This window comes from Xiphias gladius, chromosome 6 (assembly GCF_016859285.1).
Source record: "Xiphias gladius isolate SHS-SW01 ecotype Sanya breed wild chromosome 6, ASM1685928v1, whole genome shotgun sequence".
NCBI classification, from domain to species: Eukaryota; Metazoa; Chordata; class Actinopteri; order Istiophoriformes; family Xiphiidae; genus Xiphias; species Xiphias gladius.
The window spans coordinates 24923341-24945820 of NC_053405.1; the positions used below are offsets into that span (position 1 = coordinate 24923341).

At 38.8% G+C, this 22480-nt stretch overlaps 1 protein-coding gene across 1 annotated transcript; it reads left to right on the plus strand.

Annotated features, from left to right (window-relative positions):
* The first annotated feature begins 2008 nt into the window (after window positions 1-2008).
* Window positions 2009-8506, plus strand: dpt (dermatopontin). Its single transcript, XM_040127688.1, has 4 exons — window positions 2009-2480; window positions 5274-5399; window positions 6157-6264; window positions 6477-8506. Exons 1-4 carry the CDS (start codon window positions 2035-2037, stop codon window positions 6541-6543), a joined length of 747 nt encoding a protein of 248 aa, XP_039983622.1. The 5' UTR covers window positions 2009-2034; the 3' UTR covers window positions 6544-8506.
* Window positions 8507-22480: the final 13974 nt, after the last annotated feature.

The following is a 22480-nucleotide window of genomic DNA, read 5'->3' on the forward strand; positions in this document are numbered from 1 at the left end:
TTTTACGAGAACGCCCTTTCACAGGAACAGGAGAAGCTGTGGAAAATCTAATAGCTGTTATCCTGTGATACAGAGAAGAAAATGGGTCAGTGGTATTGCACTGATCATTCGTGATGATTGTTTCTACTGAACGTCAGGGTCACGTTAGCACCTAGTGATCTTTATCTATGCATTTTGTGCAAGCTTTGTGAATTATTGTTTGTAATGGATGGTCCTGTGCTGGTATTGCAAAGTAGGTTATATTTTTCTAATTGGGTAAAGGGGTCTTTGATTTACACTTGATAACTGAGGCTAAAGCATTTCCCAGGCACAAGTTTAGCATCTTCACCAGGTGATGACCTATACAGAAGACATGGAAATAAAGAAACTGCATTGCTTTTGTATTTTAGTGTACAGCCGGTCAGTCAGAGTGTTATAAGTAATAACACTTTTAACTTTACAAGAGAAGAGGCTCTTAGGATGAGCACTAACCAATGTGTTTGGCGAACGTGCTGTTATCTCAGTTAACAAGTTTGGCTGAGGTAAACTTGAGCAGGACAGAGCCACTAACATTAGCCCAAATGAAAAGTAGACACTTGACAGTGGGGGAAATACTGCACAGTAGATGTCGTAGTTTTGAACAGGGATTTTTTTTGTGTAATCTGTAAACCCAGAAAATAATTTAGTATAAAATGCCTCTGGCCTCTAAAGTAATGTTATCACTGGTTTACTGCTGTAGGTGGTAAGCTACTTAGCTTCCATTTGAGCAGATAAACACACTGTTTAATCAATTTCTTACAGTTCTGCTCTTATGTTTTGGTTGCTAAGATGATAAGGTGAGGGGTTTAGAGAACAGTCAGTAGAGCTGCAAAGTAGAAGGAACTGTTTGGGGCAACCCTGGTGCTGAAATGGGTAAAAGTCCAATTCATTTTTCCAATGGACAGTTGTGACGTGACTCACAGTTAGAGCACTTCTAAGGTTAAGATTGGCAGGACACTCTCCCAGTTAAATCACCAGTCCAAATGATTGACAACTCCGTTACAGAATATCTGGTTCTTTGGTAAAAAAAAGTCACAGGTCAAAGTTTGTGTACATAAAATTTTCAGGTTATAAGTTAACTACAACTCCCATGTTGCATTTCAGCAAAAAAATAAAAAAATCCCAGCTCTTATATATTCTGTCACGCGAGCCACTAAAAGGGGGAGAGATTTTCAGATTACGGAGTTTCGAAAATTGAAAACACATTCTACGGCTGAAATCAGTTCACTTTTACTTTTTGTGTCAGTTTTGATACAATTCAGTAGCTATGGCGCAAAATTTTGTTCTCAACTCCAACAATGAAGTCTTTTGAACCCCCCTACTGTTCGAACACGCCCTCTGACTGGCCTCTTCTCCTGGCAAGGTTGTGAGAGGCTCATGGGTACTGTAGCAATTAGACCAATTCGCCATGTCATAAGTATGGAAAAAAAAAAGGACCCTATTGGGTCTTTACATTATCTGGAAGAGTATCTTGATTCTATGTTAAGTAATATTAAGGATATCATTTAAAGAAAAGACTGAAATGGGAATAAAGAATACTGAAAAACACTTCCCAACTCTATCCATTGTTGGTTTTGGTGTTTTAGTGACATTTGTTGACAGTAAGAAAAATATAGAGGTTCGCCAACCGTATTGCTCTTTAAGTGAACCTCTTTTCTGGGCTTAATAAAATGTTTGATAAATGACTTTTTGTTTCTTAGCCGCAGCTTATCCACTTTACTAATGACTGTTTACTCATTTTCATGTTGATACATTTTTCAATTTCACCCAGCATTTCCATAGATACTACAAAACTTTATTTTTAATCTCTCATGTTGAAATACTTGAGGGTCATATGATGTGATAAATCATGAAAAAATAAATCCCTTTTATGGTCCAAAATGACCAGTTATATTGAAAAAAGTCTTTAAAAGAAAATGAGTAATCAAATAGAGCATCAAATGAATATCTGAACTGCATGTAATCGTTAAGTGCTGTCTTTTAAGGTACACCCATCTCTACAGTGAGACGTTGTAAATGCTCTGCCTCAGAGTCTACCTTAAAATATCAAGTGATTGTGGATTTTTTCCCATGAGCAGAAAATTACACATCACTCCTGGATACAAAACATCTGGACAACAAAAGGCTCCGAGGAGTTTAACTGAGGCAGCTGTGACGGAGCACAGCAGACGGACCGATTTCTTCAACATGAATCCTTCTCTGGTGGCGTTGGTGTTGTCATTGCTGGCCACAGTGGCACCTCAGTCTCATGATCATCATGACATGGCCTGGGTCAACGGCTACCGCCAGAGCTTCAACTTCCAGTGTGCCCACGGAGAGGTCCTCGTGGCCACCAGGAGCTACTTCAGTGAGAAGGACGGCTCCGACCGCTTGTGGTCTTTTGAGTGCCAGGCCACACCTGAGGGTCTGGGGGAGCCCAGTGACTGCTGGTGGGACGACATCAACCGTGCAGGGATTGAGTGGTGGGTCTTCTATCAGTGTTGTACTCACTTGCTACCACCTGTTATCTACTTTTGCTGACTTTTACAGCTGTGATCTGAAGCATGCTGAAAGACAGTCACATCTGTTCAGGATTTAGAATGAAACCAGGGAGTGTGTAGCCTGCATTTATAGACTCTAGAGTTTACCAAAATTGTAAATAACCTGTAAATTAAATTGATTAGATTTTTAACAATCCAAGTAAGCGTAAATTCAGTAGCTTTTATGGAAGGAAATCTAGCCTGTGGCGAAAAGATGCACAGACTTCACTTTGATGAACTGTTGCTGTTGGTTTTTATCCAGTTTATAATCTTGCTGGAAGGCAGCATTACACTAACTGTTGTGGCAAACAGGGATTTCACCAGCAATAATATGAATAAATTATACAGAATGATATACAACCACAGTGATTCAGAAATGGACTAACAGGAGATCAACAAATCAGTCATCTGGGAACATCTGAGTCAGCTTACACGTGTACAGTAAACGGCATAAAATATCATTCAACATTATGCTGGACAGATGCTCTTTTACTCTGTACAGCAGCTGCGAACAGGTTTGGATTTATCCCTCTCCTGTATTATATTAAAATATTCAAGAAAAGCATCCAGGCCCAGATAAGCATCTCAGAGGGACATTTATTGCAGACAAATCCATGTGAAAGCCACGTAAGAGGGACATCTTTGGCCCATTTGTCAGTTACTGATCCAACCAACATGACGAAATACGAATCAAGGATAAAAATGCCTTTAACTCATTAATAAGTTACGCCCCTTCACTCTGGCACATACTTTGGCCAACAACACAGGCTCTTGAATGTCACCATTGGCAGACAGCAAAGGCCCATACATGGCCTGTGTGGAGTTTGCTGCTCAAACTCTTGTATGAACAAAACCAGCCATGTTGCAGATGACTGGGTGACATACACACAGATGGAAGACCTCCAGACCTCATCTAGAGCAGAACAAATACAGCTGCAACCAGAGGATGTCTTTGGTCATTTTAAGACCAGATTACACACTTTTGGCAACGCTCAAAGCCCAACACATTATCACTTTAGTTACCCACATAACACGGAAGAAATTAAACTGGAAGATGGGACTGAAGCTGCTGCTTCTGCTCTGCTAATGTGCTGCTTTCACTACATGAGCTGTATAGACATTGTGTAACAGGTTTTATTAAGTGGAGATTTACGCATAAATTATAGCGGGCTTCATCACATATACTATTCTTTTGTACAGATAAGCTGACCACTTGATAAAATACTGTTAAATAATGGTGTAAACTGAGACAATTTTAAATTACATTTCACAGAAATAAACAATATACTTCAAATCATAAACCGTTAGAAACCTACTCTTTCTAAACTGCACGAATAATGCTAACTCTGAAACACATAGTTGTCCATTTATGCATAAATAAAACAATTTCCCTAATTTTAATGGGAGTAAGTAGATCTGGTAAATTCCTAGTTTGAATCTAGCTAGTTGTTTATAAGAATTTAGGACGCACTCCGCACACAGACTTGGTAATGGTTTTATGAAAAGCTGGTGTAGCCCAATTATGACAGCCTGCAAAACTTACTAATTGGTCCCTGCTCAAACACAGTCTTAAGCAATGATCTTACCTCAGACTTTCCACATGTGTATCTTCTGTTACTTTCGTAATTCTGAATTCTGTCCACTGTTTTCTCACTCAGAGGAACCCGGCCAGGTCCTCCTGGGCGCGTATGAATCACAGTCACACTCAAGAAGAGCCATATGTGTCTTCAACAGACAGTTCCTTGGAAAACAGCTACTTCCAGTGAATCTAAACAAGATTCATCCAACAAGCTTTGTCAGTGGTCCTTCAGATACATCACGTTTTATTTTACAGCAATTTCCTGAACTTTTGCAACATGCCATTCAAAAAAACTAGAGAGTAAAAACAGACTATGCAAGAAGAGAAAAAAAGAAAAAAAATTTGTCCTTGCTTTTATGTACTTGTTATGACTGGCTTCCATTGAATGCCGTCAAGAAATCTCTTAATTTTACCTCACTCCAAATGCCACAGTCTCACATAAAAGTGTTTGACTAACCCTCAGCTGCGCTGAAAGCTTGATCTAATTAAAGGACTTGGACCAAACGTTAGAAATCTTGTTTACAGGGAGAATTGTAGCCTGTGACATCTCTTTGTAAACAGCTGCTTGAGTCTTAGAACCAACACAGATTGCTGGCTAAACTATATCTGCTTCAGCTCTAGGTTGGAGAGCAGAACACATTTGTGCTCTTCAGATTTATTTCAAGTTAAGCTCAACTGCACCCAGCTCACTGATTCAAAGACAAACACCATGAACATTCTCTATCACCGCCACGCCTGCCGTCTGTTTAAATTACAATGGCTGGACATTTCCCTTCAGGGTAACTACCCCTATTGGTTGAATGGCTGAAGGCTGTGCCCATGTTGCCATGACAGATGTTTACACATGCTGCAGCTCCTGCTACTTGGACCTGGTATTTTTGAATGTATTGTGGTGACAGCAAAGTGTATGGGCCATAAACAACCTTCACTGTCAACAAACCAGTATTAACTTGGAAGGATATAAACACATTTTGTCTAAATGTCTCTTCAGTGTTTTACCTCTCAAAAAAAATCCTTCAAACTTTATGTTTGAGTGCAGAGAAACGAAAGGATTGGAATTAGTGGAAGCATATGGGCTGTCATTCTACATCGTTTTCATTGTCATAAATTCACAGTGATTTTTTTTTTAACTTACTGACTCTCATGTGTCTTTGCAGGACTTCAACTTGTACCCGCAACGGCCTTGTAGCGGGTGTACAAAGCAAGTACTTTGAATCTGTTCTTGACCGGGAATGGCAGTTCTATTGCTGCTATTACAAACGGCGTTGTCCCTACTCCTGCATGTACGTTCTCACAGGAATATAGACATGTTAAAAGAGTATTTTGACATAGTGGGAGATACACTTACTTTCTTGCTGAGAGTTAGAAGAAAAGATTAATACCACTCTCATATCTATCCGTTAAAAATCAAGCCGGAGCCAAGAGACAGTTAGCTTAGCTTAGTTTAGCGAAAAGACTAGAAATAGGGGAAAACAGCTAGCCGGGCTCTGTCCAAAATTTTCATAATCCACCTACCAGCACCTCTAAAGCTCAGTAATTAACACATTATATTTTGAAACAAACAGGAGGGTAAAAATGACCTCCTCCTGGTTTTACAATGGGTATGTGCCAGACTTTCTTAGCTGTCAGGCTGCCAGCAGAGACTCAAGGCAGTCACAGCACCTGACCAAGAAACAGTTCTGCACATAACCACCTGTAAAATTTAAGCTAATCCTTTTGTAAGAATTAAACAAACAATGATTTAAAATTTTTTTTAATTTTTCAATAGTGAGCTTTAAAGATGCTCGTACGCTTTTTTTATACCTTTGGAGAGAGCCAGGCTAGCTGTTTTCCCTGTGTTCAGTTTTTGTGCTAACCTAAGCTGTAGCTTCATATTTAGCATACAGACATGAAAGTGGTATTGATCTTTTCATCTAGCCCTCGGCAAGAAAGTGAATAGGTGCGTTTCCTAAAATTTCAAACTATTCTTTTTGAAGGTTCACACATTAATACTCAACTTGGCAAAAATTGTATTTCTTAAACTTACGTTGCTTTCCACAGGAAAACCAATGACATTCCTGAATACTACAGAGAAGAGGGAGAGCTGGTGATCCCTAGTTATGGATACTTCATCCGAGGTGCCCAGACCACCTTCAGTGGAGTGCTAAGGTTTGTTCAAAACATCTGCAGTCGTTTGGATCTAGGACCTAACCAAAATTTTTGAAATTCTTTCATGGCTGAGTGGGAAGAAAAAGGTCTTAACTGTTAGGACTATGGGACCAGAATGTATAGGCAGACCAGACAAAAAAACAAAATTCCAGTAAAATCTGGAAATTTATAATTGCTGAACTGACAGGATTTTGTCTTTCACTTTGTTTCAGAGATCGGCAATGGAAGTACATCCTGTGCAGAATGACAGACTTTGACTGTGAATTTGAGAATTTATAGATTTGTAAGCAGCATTTTTACCTAACTATAAACAGTTCTAACTAAAATACATATTTACTCATGCATTTAAATAAAAACATAAGATCAACATTATACAGTACTGATATGGTTCACATTTTCATTCATGTATTTAGCACAGGCATATGATATATGCCTGTATAATCACTGTTTTTGTAGTCTAGCAAGCAAAATTACTGCTCATATAAAGGTAAAATAAAGATCAACACCAAGGGTCTACAGCAGATTTGGGCTCCGCCAGACACTTTGGACAGCTCAAGTGTTTACATTTAGTTGCAGGAGGAAATTGAAGTCCTTTGGCAACGAATGAAAGCGGTTTTACAAAACAAACTCTATTAATTAATGCTGTGTTTATGATGGTGGAAAACACTCCGTCAGGCTCTGTTCCAAGACTTCTTAGTTGGGGTCACAAGACAAAAGAGGTTTACACCATTTTCGTGCTCATAAAAGTATTCCGGGAGCTGCAGGGTGTGACTGATTGTGATATTGTCCTGGAAGTAACACTTGGAACAGTTGTGTATGTGTTGGAAGTAATGAAAGGCTCTTTCAGAATCACCGGCAACATGAACTTTGCATGGAATGAAATGTGTCCCACCTGATTTCAATTGACTTCACATCACTCCTTTGTCAAAGTGTCTTGTTCAGTTTGCCAATTACAGCTATATACTGTACTGAAACTCATATGACTGTACTCTTTAGATAACTTTAGATTAATATTACTTTAGATTACTTTGTAAGGCCATTTATTTAATGTAAAGGTAAAGTATGTTCATTCATTAAGGATTTGTTTTTAATTTTTTTACATGAAGCCAAAAGTCATCTTGCACAATGAAAAACAGATCAAATAACACAGTATATGATGTTTAAAATCAAATATAAGCATACTAGTTGAAGTAGCATTTAAGTATCTGAATACAATACACTAAAATTGTCTGAGAGTATAAGCCTTCCAAAAGCACAGAGAGGATGTACTCAGCCATGACGATATCAACAGCTCCTTTGGGCTTCACTTGGCTGAAGATAAACTCAACACCAATTTATATTGCCATAACACAAAGCCTGGAGAAATAGTGTGTTTTGTGTGCTCACATGCTGATGGAAGGGCCTGACATCATGGATCAACAGCTAATCTGTTTTTGCGACATGTGAAATTTTTGCTAAACATGGAGGAAAATATGTAAACAAATGTATCTCATGCAATTTAAAGTAATTATTAAGCATTTTAAAGTTTTTAACAGTTTATCATTTGGGAAATACACTTTCTCGTTGAGAGCTAGAGGAGAGGATGTCCTGTAATATGTCTGATAAAAATATAAAGCTAAAGCCGCAGCTGGTTAGCTTTGCTTATCTTAGCGTAAAGACTGGCTCTTACCAGAGGTAACAAAATCGGCCTACCAAGCTCTCTGAGCCTAATAATGAACAAGTTAGGTCTTTGTTTGTTTAGTCCGTACATAATCTGAAGTGTAAGAAACAATAAGTTGCTTTCATCTTCTACCTTAAGAAATAGACAGCCTAGCTGTATCTCACTGCTTTCAGTCTTTATGCTAAGCTAACTATCTGATAGATGTTGAACTATTCCTTTAAGGAAGTTATAGTTACTTGTAATGATGGTTAATCAAGCTAACGACAAATACATGAACAAAAGCATGTTTACATTGAGGCATGAAAGTTCCTTTTTGACTTTGGAAAGTCTGAAAAAAAACAATCCTAACTCAAGGTCCGCTTACTAGCTTTTTCAGAGCTTTCAACCACATCATTTAGTTGAACTTTTGTGCTTCACCTTCGAGGTAACATGGATGAAAGGTCCTAAAACTGCTATGGATGAAATCGTAACAGCTACTGAGCTTTCATGTCAACAGATCCATCTCCACGTCAAATGAGCAAACTTTTGTCTTCTAATGAAGACAATGTGTTGAAAGCTCCAGAAAAAGTTATTAAGTGGACCTTGATTGTTTATACTGTCTTCTTATCATCGACTGACATTAAAACTTTTATCCTATTTAGCTGAGAGCACGTGTAGGAAAATGTTCTCCAAATTTTCTGACTTCATCAGCCAACTGAATGAATGGCTAAATGGTGTTCCTGTGAACTTTCCAAGTGTGAAATGTGTTTTTTTTTCCAATACTTCTAATACCATGTGAATGGAAGGTAAGCAGTACCAGGGCAAATATGGAAAAATAAATTGTGTAGCAGCCACTTTGTCCTCATTTTCATTCCACTTATTTTTGACAGGACAAGCAGTATTTCTTTACCAGCTCAACTCACCAAAATGCTGTTAAAATCTATTCAAACTTAGTGTAGTGAACTGGTTGTACGTCAGCAAGCTTGCTGCATCGTCTTGAAAAGAGCTGGGGAATGGGCCAGTAGCTTTCAGCACTGTTTGTTTATGGCAACTGCTGTCTCAGGGCATAGGGCCAAACACCACAGTGTGACACAGCTGTCCCCTGAGCCAGTGGCCGGTGGCGAGCCACACGCCTGCTGAGGCCTCCTGCCCACAGAGATCCACTGTCCCTGTGGTGGAAGCCTCCTTCCCAAGCTGGAAAAGGGGGCATATATTGTCCAGCTCTAGCCTCTCTGTCCTCCAAGTTTTCATTGCAGCAGGATGAAAAATGATCCTCTCAAAACAATATTCACTACAGCCGTAATTAGAGTTTATAGGAGGAGCCACATGGCTATTAAAGTGTCCTTACTGCAACCCTTTTGCAAATCTGTAGTTAGCCACCATATCATTAAGAGCTAAGTATACATTTATGGCAACATAGAAAAGAGGGATTTAAGTTCTGATGAAAACCTGCTCCTGTTTTTAACAGAATGCACTGAGCTATTTCTAAGCATTTAGATAGATCCTAATGCATACTTATTTCATTGTTGTAAATCTATACTACATTCACAGTAGACATGTAACGGGTTATCTGTTAGTGTATTTTGATGTATTACTTAAAGAACCCCAACCTTCAGGTGTGAGTTCACTTTTGAGAAAAAAAATAAGGAAATTACCTGTTAGACAACTCAAGAGCCTGCAGACAAATACCAGTTGATAAATATAAATATTCAAATCAGTGTTGAAATATTGAATACTGATGGATATAATGCAACATTGAATTTACAGTATATAGAATTTGGTAAACTCGCCTCATATTCTGTACATGTTGAAAGACAACCCCTCTAAAATAAGGAGCCCAAGTCTTCGGCCATGCTAGCAGCTCTGTGAGGCTGTAAAACGCGATGCTTTGAGCTAAATGCTGCATGCTAACATGTTTATAATGACAATGCTAAAATGCTGATGTTTTGCAGGTATAAAATTTATCTGATTTTAGCATTTTACATTTATTACTTAGCAATAAACACAAAGTACAGCTAAGGGTTATGGAAATGTCAGTATTTTCGCAGGTATTTGGTTATAAACCAAAGTAACAGACAATTTTGACGTGATGATAGCTCTGGTTGAAAAGTTAACAAATCACGAAAGTTATTAAAATTCATCCGGAGTCATGGCTAACCATCCTACTTTGTTGCAACATTCAACTCAAAACCGCATACCTCAATTTCCTGGTGGCGCTGAAGGAAAAGTCTGAGGATCATGAATGTCGTTAGGATTCATCCTCTTGGCACGATGAATGTCAGCACAAAATTTCATGGCAATCCATCCAATATAAATTGAGGTATTTCAGCCTTGACTAAAATGGTGAAGTGACCATATGAAGTTACCATCCCTAGAGCCACGTTAATAAAAACACATCACTGAATCTAAATAAACCAATAAAGTTTAAAATATAACCGCACAATATTTAAGGTGGGATTAGTTGACATGTGATTTATTACAGGTTTAAAGTGAAACTTAAACGTGTCCCTAATTAATGTAAAATATTTCTATTTCTAACAACAATGTCTGCATTGTAAAGTATTAGTTGGTATGTGTTGGTTGACAGAATACACTACAGAACACCCAGTATAACTGATGAGACAAAAAAGCACTTGTATCAATTATAGGACTTGAAAATGATTAAATATGAGAACACTTGTACTTAACATAATTCTTCTTTGATCAAACACAAATCATCTCTGAATAAAAAGGAGAGCATGTGATGTTTTAGTACTCACTACCAAACCCTGAGTATGTGCTTCTCTCCACTCAGCATTTGAAGCCAGCTGGTGCAGCAAATGCCTGAGTTCATTAGCTATGATCAAATGAGGCACCTGTGCAGCCTTAGCTAAGACTGAGATGAATAGCAGCTTCTGAGAATAAGAGGCTACTGCATTCATGCTGAAAATCCTTTCTAAAATTAATTTTAGCACTCCCAGTCAAGTTTTGGTTGGTGCTCAGAACTAACTGCTGGGCAAAAATATGTTCAAATACAGTTTCTAAACTGCCACTGGTGCCAAAACAATACCGGTTTCTGTACAATACCAAAATAATTATCTTTTCATTACTTTACATTATTGAATATAAATGCATTTTTCTATATTTTTCTGAAAATACCAAAATAATCCAAACCAGATTAAGAAACCTTTTTGATAATGTAATGTTATTATTGTACCACACAATGGAATACGCTGGCAATGTTAGATGGTTGTCACTCCACTACTTTCAGACCAGGCTAAAATATCTTGGTTGGATTTCCATGCAGTGAAACTGAAACTTCCAGGTTCTGGTCCAGAAGTAAGAAAACTGGTTTTTAAAAATAAATTGAATAAAATTGCTATTTATAATCAACTTACAATTTCTTAGATACTGCAGCATTCATTAGAGACAATTTGGTTGAAGGTTATTTTACAATAAGGATATCCTGAAGTAAGAGAATGATAACTACTTTGTACTGACTGGAAAACCAGCACTACAGCTTAAGCTTTCAATATTACATTGTAAAGGTTTTCACATTATTCGTGACAGTTGAATCCACTGCAGTGCTTATATACAATTATATTAATATAATATTAAATTATTTACCTCCCGATACAATTACATGACAATGAATTTAGATAGGAGGAAGTCTACCTAATTTGGAGTTATTTCCAGTGTGACTTCTTCAGAGACATCAAATCAGGCACAGTAATTTTTAAAACTTTGGGGCTGATCATTTTCCCAACAAACTGCTCTAATTCAAGTGAAGCAATCTTTTCTCAGCCAGTGAAGAAGTGAGGGGAATGTGCTTGGACGCAGGCAGAGAGAACCCAAGTGATTGAGCACCATGGAGTGTGACCCTGACCCAGCCCCAGGGCTGCACAGATAGCCTGTTTATTTTAGGGAGCCTCTGCCTGCTCTCACTGCTCTCACTTGAGGACAAAAACAGCTGCCTCTTTTCATGTCTGACAACAAAGGGGCACAGTGCAGGGTAGACCCACAGGAATTATTACAGAAATGTACATCTTTTCTTAGAAGACATAAGTTATAGCGGTGTGAATGTACACAGCAGAGTTTATCAAACTGGTGGAAGCAATTTAAATGGTAAATTTAATCAAATTGAATGCAATCTCATGTGTAGGGCATACAGAATTTAAAAAATGACATTTGAAAAATTCAACGGCAACATTTTGTTACAGAAACAATGTCTTTTTACTCTGAATAATCCTCAGACCTCATTCTCAGGAAATTTAATAGGGACTAGTTCTTCAGTGGAATGTAGTTAAATTGAAAACCTTTGACCATGAGTACCATGTCTGCATGACTAGATGCCGCTATGGGTAAGTAAGAACATATGTTTTTTATATTTTTTTGGGTTAACCAACCAACCCCTTAAAGGCTGGATTTGGGCTTTTCTGAAGATCTAATTGGTATTGTTCACATTAAAGCGAGATGTTGGAAGTTTCACTGAAACGGCCATGGGATAATGCCACAGTCAATTTCCCTCCATTTCCCTTGATTTTCCTGAGTCAGTTGCTTTAAAGACATCATCATTAAGGGACCTGACTGAGGGTGAGTGGAATGGGACCATAAAAAGAAACAATAAACATGTCGTCTGGTGAAGTACAGTGTTTCTGCTTCTTAGCCAGTAATGTCAGTCTCACACTTAGCAAACATTAGCCACCATAAGCTACTAGTCACACCAGACCAAGTCAGGCTGTAGCAGCAAAACCCCTGGGTGTATTGAATTGAGTAAGAATGTTTTTAAATGCTCATTAATTCAGCTTTTCACTTGTAAGAGCATGACTGTATTATTTCTTCTTTTCAAAAGTTACAAGGCAAGACAAAAAGCATGTGTAAACCTGTGGCTTGTTGGGCAAGGGACACGTTAATAGTGTGAGGTGTGTCCTCTGCCATGATTAAGCTCTACTCCTGTAGATAATGTCATATTTTGTCATAAATGACGACATGATTTTGAGTGTTCATCTGAGATCACTGAGAAGCAGCACCTTGCGATTTCCAACAAGAGTTCAATCACATCTAACCTCACTCTATATATCATTTACTTCCGTTGATGTACTACAACCTACAACAGAATGATTGTTCCACCAAAATGGATTCTTTAATGAATATATAAATAATAATTTTGCAGGAATAAACATGAACAAAAGGCTGATGGGAATCCTCTACTTCCCGAGTTTTACAGTTCCCAGTCGCTGACTCTTGGGAAAGATTCTTTGCATTGAGGACTCAGGAGGGAGCTCTGCACTTGTGTTTACACAGTCAACTCGTGTTCATCCTGTGATCACAAAATCATGGTGTCAGATAATAGAAGCTGGTTGAGATTTAAAGTTAAGAATAACAGCTAACTCACTTTTTCCCCTCTGAGTCTATGGAGCAAAAAGTTTGTGATTTGGGAAGGCAGCCAAAACATTGTGGGAACAAGAGTTGTAAGGTGAGCTCAGTGACCTACTGGTTCCCAGCCTTCCCTTTGGCTTTCTCACTTTCTGTGCTTACAGCGCACCCCCAAACAAAAGCATCATTATTGCTCTTGGACTCTTAACTGGTGAATTCTTGGTAGTGAAACAGCACCGAATAAATTAGATGCTTTATGGCCTGTGATGGACAGAGCTGAATGGATCCATGACGGGTAAGCCAGCATCTGGTGTTTCCACTCATTCAGACTCTTAGCTGGAAATGTTACGTCGCAATATTTCCAATGGTGGTTTTTGTCTCTCTTAGCCTTGATGAGATTGTGGCTGCATTTCATGGAGGCCTGAGAATGAAACAAATGGTGCCACAGAGAGCAAAGTCTTTGTTTTTAAAAGGTGGCAGACGTTATTCTGCATCTTTACTGGATGTCCCTGCAGGTGAAAGGTCAAGGCTGTGAGTGTAAAAGATGTAGTGTAGCTTGTCAGCGTGTTAATCTGTCTGTTGGCCAGAGGCCCAGGCAGAGAGAAGAGCAGGACTCTTAACAATATTGTGTTACACAAAACAGGCTCTTCTCACACCCTCAAGCACGTGCTTGTGTCTTAGTTGTGTGGAACCCAACCTGGAACCTGAGTTTAGATACACTCCCACAGTTTCTCAGGAAATAGAAAATACATCACAAGGTACAGAACAATGCTCACGTGACACATGCTAACATTCTTGACATGACAATTTTTCCTCATGTTTTTCCATTAATTGTATGAGCTTGTATGTATGTAAATTTAAGCTAATAGAGTCAACTCTGTACATCAAAATGAGAATCAGATTTTTGAATGACTTGATGTCTGATGAAACTTTTAGAGGAGCCATCCACTGATTTTACCTGTCAAATAATGGTTAATATGACTCAGCCTGTGAAAACCTTTGTATAATGTCTGAGAAATAGCCCTGATGATGTAATCGGGGGTTATCTTGGCTTGGACCTGGAAACTACAAATTTTTGCAGAAACCCTATAATGGAAAGCGCTACAAACTGAGGTTATGGGGTCAAAGACATGCCAAATATACCAAGAATGGAAGATCTAATTAAGGTTGCTATTGAGCTGCATTATGCGAAGTGTAGGAAAAATTCTTTGGATCCTGACACATTCTGGTGATTTAAGTTGGATTTATGTTTTTCCGGAGATGCAAACCTATGCAGCGGAAGGTGTTTTGGGTAACCGCAGGTCACAGAGACTCACAGAGGAGCCAACATGCATACCACCCCAATCTCAGTAACATGTACAGGACATCAAGCAAGCTGACGGGTTGATTCAGCTCCTGTCAAGTGGGTCTGAAATTGAAACAAAAACAAATTTAAATGTACTAAATACAAGCAAAAAAGAGAAAGCTGGACCAATATATCTGAGCCACAGGCAGGAGTGTTTGCCTAGGTGCAGCCCAGAGGAGCATAATTCCATGTTAAAAATGTAGATATCTTGTTTCCTCTGCATCAGTTCTTTTTACTATCTTCCTTTTGCAAGTTCACCAACTTCATGGTAAATTAAGACTACTCCTTTAAAGGAATGTCATGAGTTAGGTGAGGGTGCATTAAGTATGAAGCTAGCGTCGGGCGGTGATTGGATTAGCTTAGCATAAAGACTTGGAGCAGGTGGTTACAGATAGCCTGCCGGCCAGCACATCCAATGTTCGCTTATTTACATGTTATATCTCATAGAGCTATTTCTTAGTGAACAACAGCCAGGAGAAGTGATATCCCAGAGTCTTGTGGTCACAGACGTGCTGGGTGAAAAGATGTAATGTTGTTTGTCAAGAAATAGTTACACTATGTAATTGTTACAGTGTTACATGTAATTGTTAAATTTTCGTTTGTGTCAGATTAAACAACCGAGATACAGTGTGTTAACTATTGAACTTTAGTGGTGCTGTCAGGCAGATTCTTTAACCTTAGAGAGAGCCAGGCTAGCTGTTTCACCCTGCTTTATGCTAAGCTAAGCTAACTGCCTCCATACTTAAGGCACAGACATGCAAAAATACTGAATTATTCCTTGAAGCAGATGCCATTACATCATTATAAAACCCACATCCTAATGCCCTATTTCCACTGTTCTGCCTAAAATCACATATATTTAAATTAAGATCCATTCACTGTCACAGCTGTCTACTCAGTTTGGTCAATAATTACAAACTAGAGAAATGGAAATGCAAGAAAAACCAGGCCTTTTAAATTTGTTTAAAAGTCTGAAATTATCTAATGGCTTCACATTGATCTTTGTATCAAATAACATAAATTTAAAACCTCATCCGGGATTATTGTTGTTTCATGTGCATTCTTTTAGATTGCGAGAGTATAATAGCACTTTACACCCTGAGCTGTGGGATGCAATTTGCAGAAGTCCTTATCTGCTAAATAATATTTAAAGCCAGACTATTTAACTTTTGAAAGAAGCAATAACACTTTCCTTCTCTTAAGAGTCAAAGTTTGAATTCATAAGCAATGAAACGGGCTTTTGCTCAATTGAATACATTGTGGGGGCATTCTGCTACAGTCTCACTTGGTCTGGTATGACCAGTAGTTTATGGTGGCTAATGTTAGCTAATGTCTCTTCTTGACTTATGCCTCTGTTAGGCTATGTTTTAGCATTTACCATTGTCCTGTTCTTGTCTTGTCTTGTTTATCAAACTTAAATTACTTGAATGAATTGTTTTGCGGTGTTCCCCAGTCTTCTCAAAGTGCATCTACATCTGCTAATAGGGGCTTGTTTGAAGAGCATGTAGCCTTTAACATGTAATTACATTATATGTCAATTGTATTACAGAAATCATGAGTTCTGAGTGGAAAAATTTTGTGTACTCCTCTCAAAACTCCCACAGTGCGGTTTGACTAAAACTAAAACTAACTCCTATTCTCTCGTCTCAACAATCATGATCTGTTGTGTTCCCCCAGCGCCCGAAGAGCATAGGACATTTTAAGGCTTGGCAGGAAACGAGGTCACCGGCTATATTACAGCCAATTTGCTGTAAATACCTGTAAAATGCCCTTCATTCTTAGCCAGCCAGACAACAAAGCTCTGAAGGATAAGCAAAAGTGGGGACATAAGCAGAGCTGTGATTGTGAGCTCTTACATCATCGTCGTGCATTCATAATTTCCTTGACAAACTGTGCCGATCGCCAGTTTCCCCCTTCCATGACTTTCACCCAAATTGAATTATGGTACAAAAGTTTCTTTCATTTCCATTACTGAGCCAAAATTTAATCTACAGGTGTGTCTGCATCTTCCCTGTTTGTCTGGCATATCTACAGCTGGCACAGAGATTCTCCTCAAGCAGTGTGTAATGGAAAAGTAGTCCAGTGCCAGAAGAGCTGGAGCAAGCTTTCTATAACTAAGTCTGGCCTTAGGCACAGTGAGAGCAAGATAATGAAAGATAAGGCAGTCTCCACTTGCTTGATTCCTCAGTTGGGTTTGTCCTTGGACACACTGATACCTTTATCTCCCTTGGGAGTCTGGGTCAGAGTCAAGATTGTCCTGACTGCCTTTAAGCTCCAGTTCAGAGCCTTTGGTGTAACAGGACGGATAGTAGATTACAAATCGGCAACAAATCAAGATTACAAATTTACTGTTGACCTAAGACCCATAATATCCTTTAAATTGCTTCCCACACTCGTCAATATTTATTATGTGTTTATGTGATGGGTAGAAGTTTAATTTGGCAGTCCATAAGCAGATAGGCAGGATTTAGCTTAGCTAAGCCAAGCTAAGCTCGACAATTTGGGAAATATGCTTACTCGTTTTTTTGGCAGCGAGTTAGATGAGAAGATTGATACCACTCATACAGTTGTCAATAAAATTTAAGGCTCCAAATAGCAGCCAGTTAGCTTAGCTTAGCACAATGACTGGAAACAGGGAAGCAGCTAGCCTGGCTCTCTCAAATGGTAACAAAGTCAAACCACCAGCACCTTCCTCAATTTATACATTATATGTTGTAAATTTAATTACACAAAAACTGAAGTTTAAAAGTGATGACTTGCTGTTTAACTTGGGGTTGTGTGCCCCACTGTTTCTTGGCTCTGAGTAGTTGCCAGGCAACCAGTGGAGACTCCAGGACGTTAGCAAGTGTGATAGCTGTCTTGAGAAAAGACACAAATGGCAACGTGGTAAACAGTGCTCAGTGGTTTAAGGGTAGTTGTAGCAGCATGAGCATACAGGATATCTCCATAATCCAGTGTAAATGGTATAGTCGATTGTATATGTATATATGTATATGTTTTTTTCCTGATTTGAAACGAGAAACAGGCTCTCTTTCAGTATAAGAATCAAATTTGAATTTTTAGTTTTGGGGCGAGGATAGTCTGTTTTGTTTTTGAGTGAGGACAATCTTCTAGCTAACCAAATTCCTGAGTATTTAAGGAACATCAAAGTTTGTGCACTTGTGAAATGCCTACATTTTGTATTTTTGGTGTTTAGAACAAGCTTTAAGTTATTTAAAGGGGTGTGGATGTCATCGAAAGCAGACTGTAGCCTAAAGAAGGCCTGGCTGGTTTGAAGTAGAGGTGATGGCATAATATTATGTACTTATGTACTCTATTTCTGATACACTATGAAAGTGTAATAGAGAAAAGAAAGTGTAGATGTGTGTCTGTAATTCAAGATGAATATAATTATCCTACTTTGTCCCAGAAAGTTTGTAAGTAAACACTTTCACGTGTTTTCGAGTCTACATGAACATTATAGATGCTTTTTAATTAAGAACGGTAGTAATCTCAAATTCACAAAGCTCCAATCATTTTATATAAAGGTTAGAGCTTTAGCTTTAGGATGAACTGCAGTGAATTTAAAGCCTTAACTCTAGGAAAAATCTTCTGTGTACACTCAATACTGACTTGCTTCATCTGAGAGTGGAAAAAGATTTAACAGCAAATATACAACGAAACACCAAATGCCCAACCATGCGGGTAATAGGGGCACTGATCAGTACTATTTCTCTGCTCTAAAATGCCAGGGGCTGTGTTTACTCTCTCTCATTTCAAGGTTAGAGAGTGAGGAGAACATTAGTGTGAACCATTTTGTCTGGCGTATGTATATGTGTCATATACGGCGTACTTTGCGCGAAAGATGGTTCAGAGAATGCATTAAAATGTATCTTTGTTGCAGCATATCCACAAATAACAAAACAAGTGACAGCAGTAGCTAGAGTAGTTATTCCACTTGTGCCAAGAGACCAGCAGGCTTTCAAGTCAGAACGGACAAGTGTGTTAAGATAGCATATAAACTGCAATTATGGGAGGCTTTTATGGGAGAAGTTCCTTTCTTTAATTCTACACGAAAGTGATGAAGTCAGTGATGAGGGCATCAAAGTGGGTGATAAACAGAGAAAGAGGGCAGTCCATAAAAACATTTATAGATTAAATGGCAGCTGTAAATACAAATGGACATAGGATAAAAAAAGATAACCTAAAATCTATCTCGTCCAGGGGAAGCTTTCAGGCAAAACACTGAATGAGAGCCGGTTCCAGCTAACAAAGACGCCTGTCAAAACCTTAAAGGGATGGTATAGCACAAACCACCTAGATAAAAAGCTGGTAAGAGATTAGTATAGGGCAAGCAAGGACTTTTGTGTGTTGCCGAAATCTGTGGAGCATAGGGTCATTCCCTACTGGTGCTGCCACTGATGATATAAGAGGTATCTGTAATGAAAATAGAGAATTTTGAGACACAAAAGCATTTTCCTCTTACATAAACATAATGTAATGTCATGTAGCAACTGGTCACAGCACCAAAGCAGATCACTCCATCACAATATGCACTTAAACACAGACAGCTGGTTCCCCCCTCTTCCCAGTATTTATGCAAGATATAAAAACAATTTATTGTACAGACATGACAGTGAAAAGGCTTTTTTTCAGAAATGTGAAACTATTCCTTCAAGCTTTCAGCTTTTAGTAGAGATTAACCCTGTGGGCGTTGGATTTCCCTCCTCTTTGCATATGCATGAAACCCTTGACTGTGTGTAGATATGTCTGAAACATACCCCCGGTTTGAGTCATGAATGCTTTTTTCTTTGTACCAACAAACCAGCACAAACCAAACAATACCTCAAGGGAGGAGGAAGTGAACGCTGGGCCAAATACCTGAGCTGGAGGAAGTGACAAGGTGTGCAGAGTAGCTTTCATACTGCATGGTGACAGTGGGACTAGGCAGAGGCAGCTTTGGTGGAAAGACGTTTGAATGTGAAGGCATCACAGATTAGATTCATATTCAAGCAACCTGTGAATTGCTATTAGACCGTAGGTGATCGCTGCATGGAGCAAACAAATGTCCTCTGACACAGAAACACGATGACAGAATGCAAATAACCTCTTTCCCAGCATTCATACTGTACAAACACTCAGCAACATGTGTTGAGGTGCCTGCCAACAGCAACTGAGAATAAACATATTAAATCTCTGCCTCATAGGAGGAGGAACCAAATGCGTCAAATCAGCTCTGTACGGGAAGTTAAACAAGACAGGAATCACGAAAGACCTGATCAAAGTCTCCAACACTTGTTTTTTCTTTGCATATGCATGGAGGAGGTGTTTTGGAGTAACTGAGTGTGAAAGAGAAAGCTGTAAAACCAGAGGTACAGGCTGACTCTTGTTGGGTTGAGTGCTGTGTTGAGCCACCAGTTTTATCCAATGAGTCAGAGATTTGTGGCCAGGGTTTAGTTCAGGCCACAAAAGCAGATTCTGAAGCAGCTGAAAAGAGCAGCTCGGGTCTCTGGCTGACAAGACATGACAACAGGTGGAAATTGGTCTGATACTGAGACAGTAGACAGAGAAGTGATTGCATAAGAGTGGCTATTTCCACATAAACCAGAGCTCAAGGAATATTCTTTTCATACCCAGGCAACAGTAAATAAACACATCCTCTCCAAAGAAGACCAAGTTCTTAATGGAGCCAACAGTGACAAATGTTAACTGGTCCCTTCAGTGTAACTCTGACAGCTGGAATGCAGTGGCAATACACATTACATTACATTAAGTAATTGATGGCAAGTTTTGTATGTGACACATGGATGAGCAACAAATGATGTGTCGCCCCTCCCCTCCAGATCAGAGTAATTCTGTGAAAATGTGACACTGTGTTGAAATGGTGAAATGATCAAATCCTTCTTGCAAAAGTGTCTGTAGTGCCCTCCTACAGACACATTATTCCTTTAAGTTTCAGCAAAAACAGAGCAGTCGGTGTAATTGTTTTTTTAGCTCATCTGCAGTATCAGCCCGTGACTAATAGATGGAAGAATTGGAGCTGATTCATGTCCCCCCCCTTAATTTCAGTGTGGGGGATAAAAAAGCAACTTGAAACTGTTTTTTTGTGAGACTGTAAAGGTGTCTGAGCTACCTGAATGGCCTGTTTTCTTGAAGCTTACGTGAATTGCAGGGTGGCAAATAGTGCTCAAACAAGTATTCGATTACCAGTCAACAGCAATTCTAATAACTGATGAATCATTCATTTATTGAGCAAAAAATGTCAGACATTAGCTGGTTCCAACTTCTCCAACTGTAAGATTTGCTGCTTTTTCTCTGTTGTTTATCATTACAAACAGAACATATTGGGGTTTTTGGACTAGTGGTCACACACAACAAGTTAGCTGAGAAGGCACAGTACACCATGTTGGTCCGGACTAGAATATGTAAACAAAAATGGGATAGATAGGCACAAAATTTTGTTGAGATATTCATTGTTGCTAGACAATGCATCGTAATGACTTTGGTGACCTCTTGTGCCATCATAATTTTCATTTTTACGGTACTATGGTTTATGAACAAATACCTGCAAGACTAATGGCTTTCCCATACATCTCAGCTGTGTGGTAACATGGTAAACATTATACCTGTTAAAGATCTGCATGTTAGTGTTGCCACTGTGAACATGTTAGCATGTTATCATTAGCATTTAGCTCAAAGCACTGCTGTGTCTAATTAAAGCCTCACGGAGCTGACAGCATGGCTGTAGACTGTCTTGTTATTAAATGATTAATCACTTAATTGAAAAAGTAATAAGTAAATTAACCAAGAATGAAAAAACTCATTTGTTGCAGTCCTAGGAGCCAGGGTGCTTATAAAATTAGCTGCTGGAGCCTTCTGGAAGACTAATACACAAGATGTAATTGATGGGAGGAACTTAGTAACAATAAATATAGATCTTCTCTAACGTCTAAGACAAAATGCTGTGTTGGTACTCACCCTACATAGATGGTGTTGTGGATGGACCATCTTTTAAAGACCCACCTAGGAGGGCATTGTCCTCTGCACTCTGAATTTACTGTGGGTGGTATCAAAAAGAGAATTTCCCCTCAGGTGTCAATAAAGACAAGCATCATCATCATTGCATCAGATGTAGGTATGAAAACAGTCTACTATGATTTGCTCTTAAAAGCTTCATATCTCTTTATTCTCATTTTTTTACAACTCTCTGACCTGTTGGAAGTACATTTATCTAAAGGCATGCGGCGATAAGTGACACTCAGGCTTGTCTGTTAACTTATGCTAATGAGGAATGTGCTGTGTACGGATATATGACTTATCTCCACCACTGAGAAAGTTAGCATATACACACTTCTGTCAATCTGATTGAGTGCTGAAAAGCTGATTTTATGTTTTTTTGAGGAAAGAAGGGATCATGTGGTCTTTAACACTGCCCACAGGGCTGTAATATGGTTTATCTATGTATAAAGTTTGAGGGGTGTTTTTCATGTAAACTGCTTTCATACTGACTAATAACACAGAATAACACTTTGACCCAGGAGGCGAATCAAAACCTCATTTCACATTACTCATCATTTGGATCACTAGAGAAACTAGTGTAACGGTGGTGAAGTAAAGCTACTTTTGTCAACAGTACACATTTTAAAACAGAAAATGTTTGTGTAGACTGACAAGCTCATGTAAAAAAAAAGTCTTGAGACAGTATTGTGAGGGAAAGCCGGACAGTGAAGTAAACTGTTCCACAGCTGGGGGGCAACCATGGAAAATGTTCCATCATCCTTGGATTTTAACTTGGACAACAAAAAGGAAAGGGTTTGAGGGTCTGTATGGTGGATTACGGGCTGAGGAGGTCAGAAATATAAACTGCTGCCTTAAAACTTTCAGCTCAAGTGAACACG

Excerpts from the sequence above, each read along its gene's own strand:
- dpt (XM_040127688.1), top strand. The coding sequence starts at position 2,035 with ATGCTCTGCCTCAGAGTCTACCTTAAAATATCAAGTGATTGTGGATTT. Across the intron at positions 5,400-6,156 it reads CGTTGTCCCTACTCCTGCAT|GAAAACCAATGACATTCCTG; the intron begins GTACGTTCTCAC and ends TGCTTTCCACAG. Across the intron at positions 6,265-6,476 it reads ACCTTCAGTGGAGTGCTAAG|AGATCGGCAATGGAAGTACA; the intron begins GTTTGTTCAAAA and ends ACTTTGTTTCAG.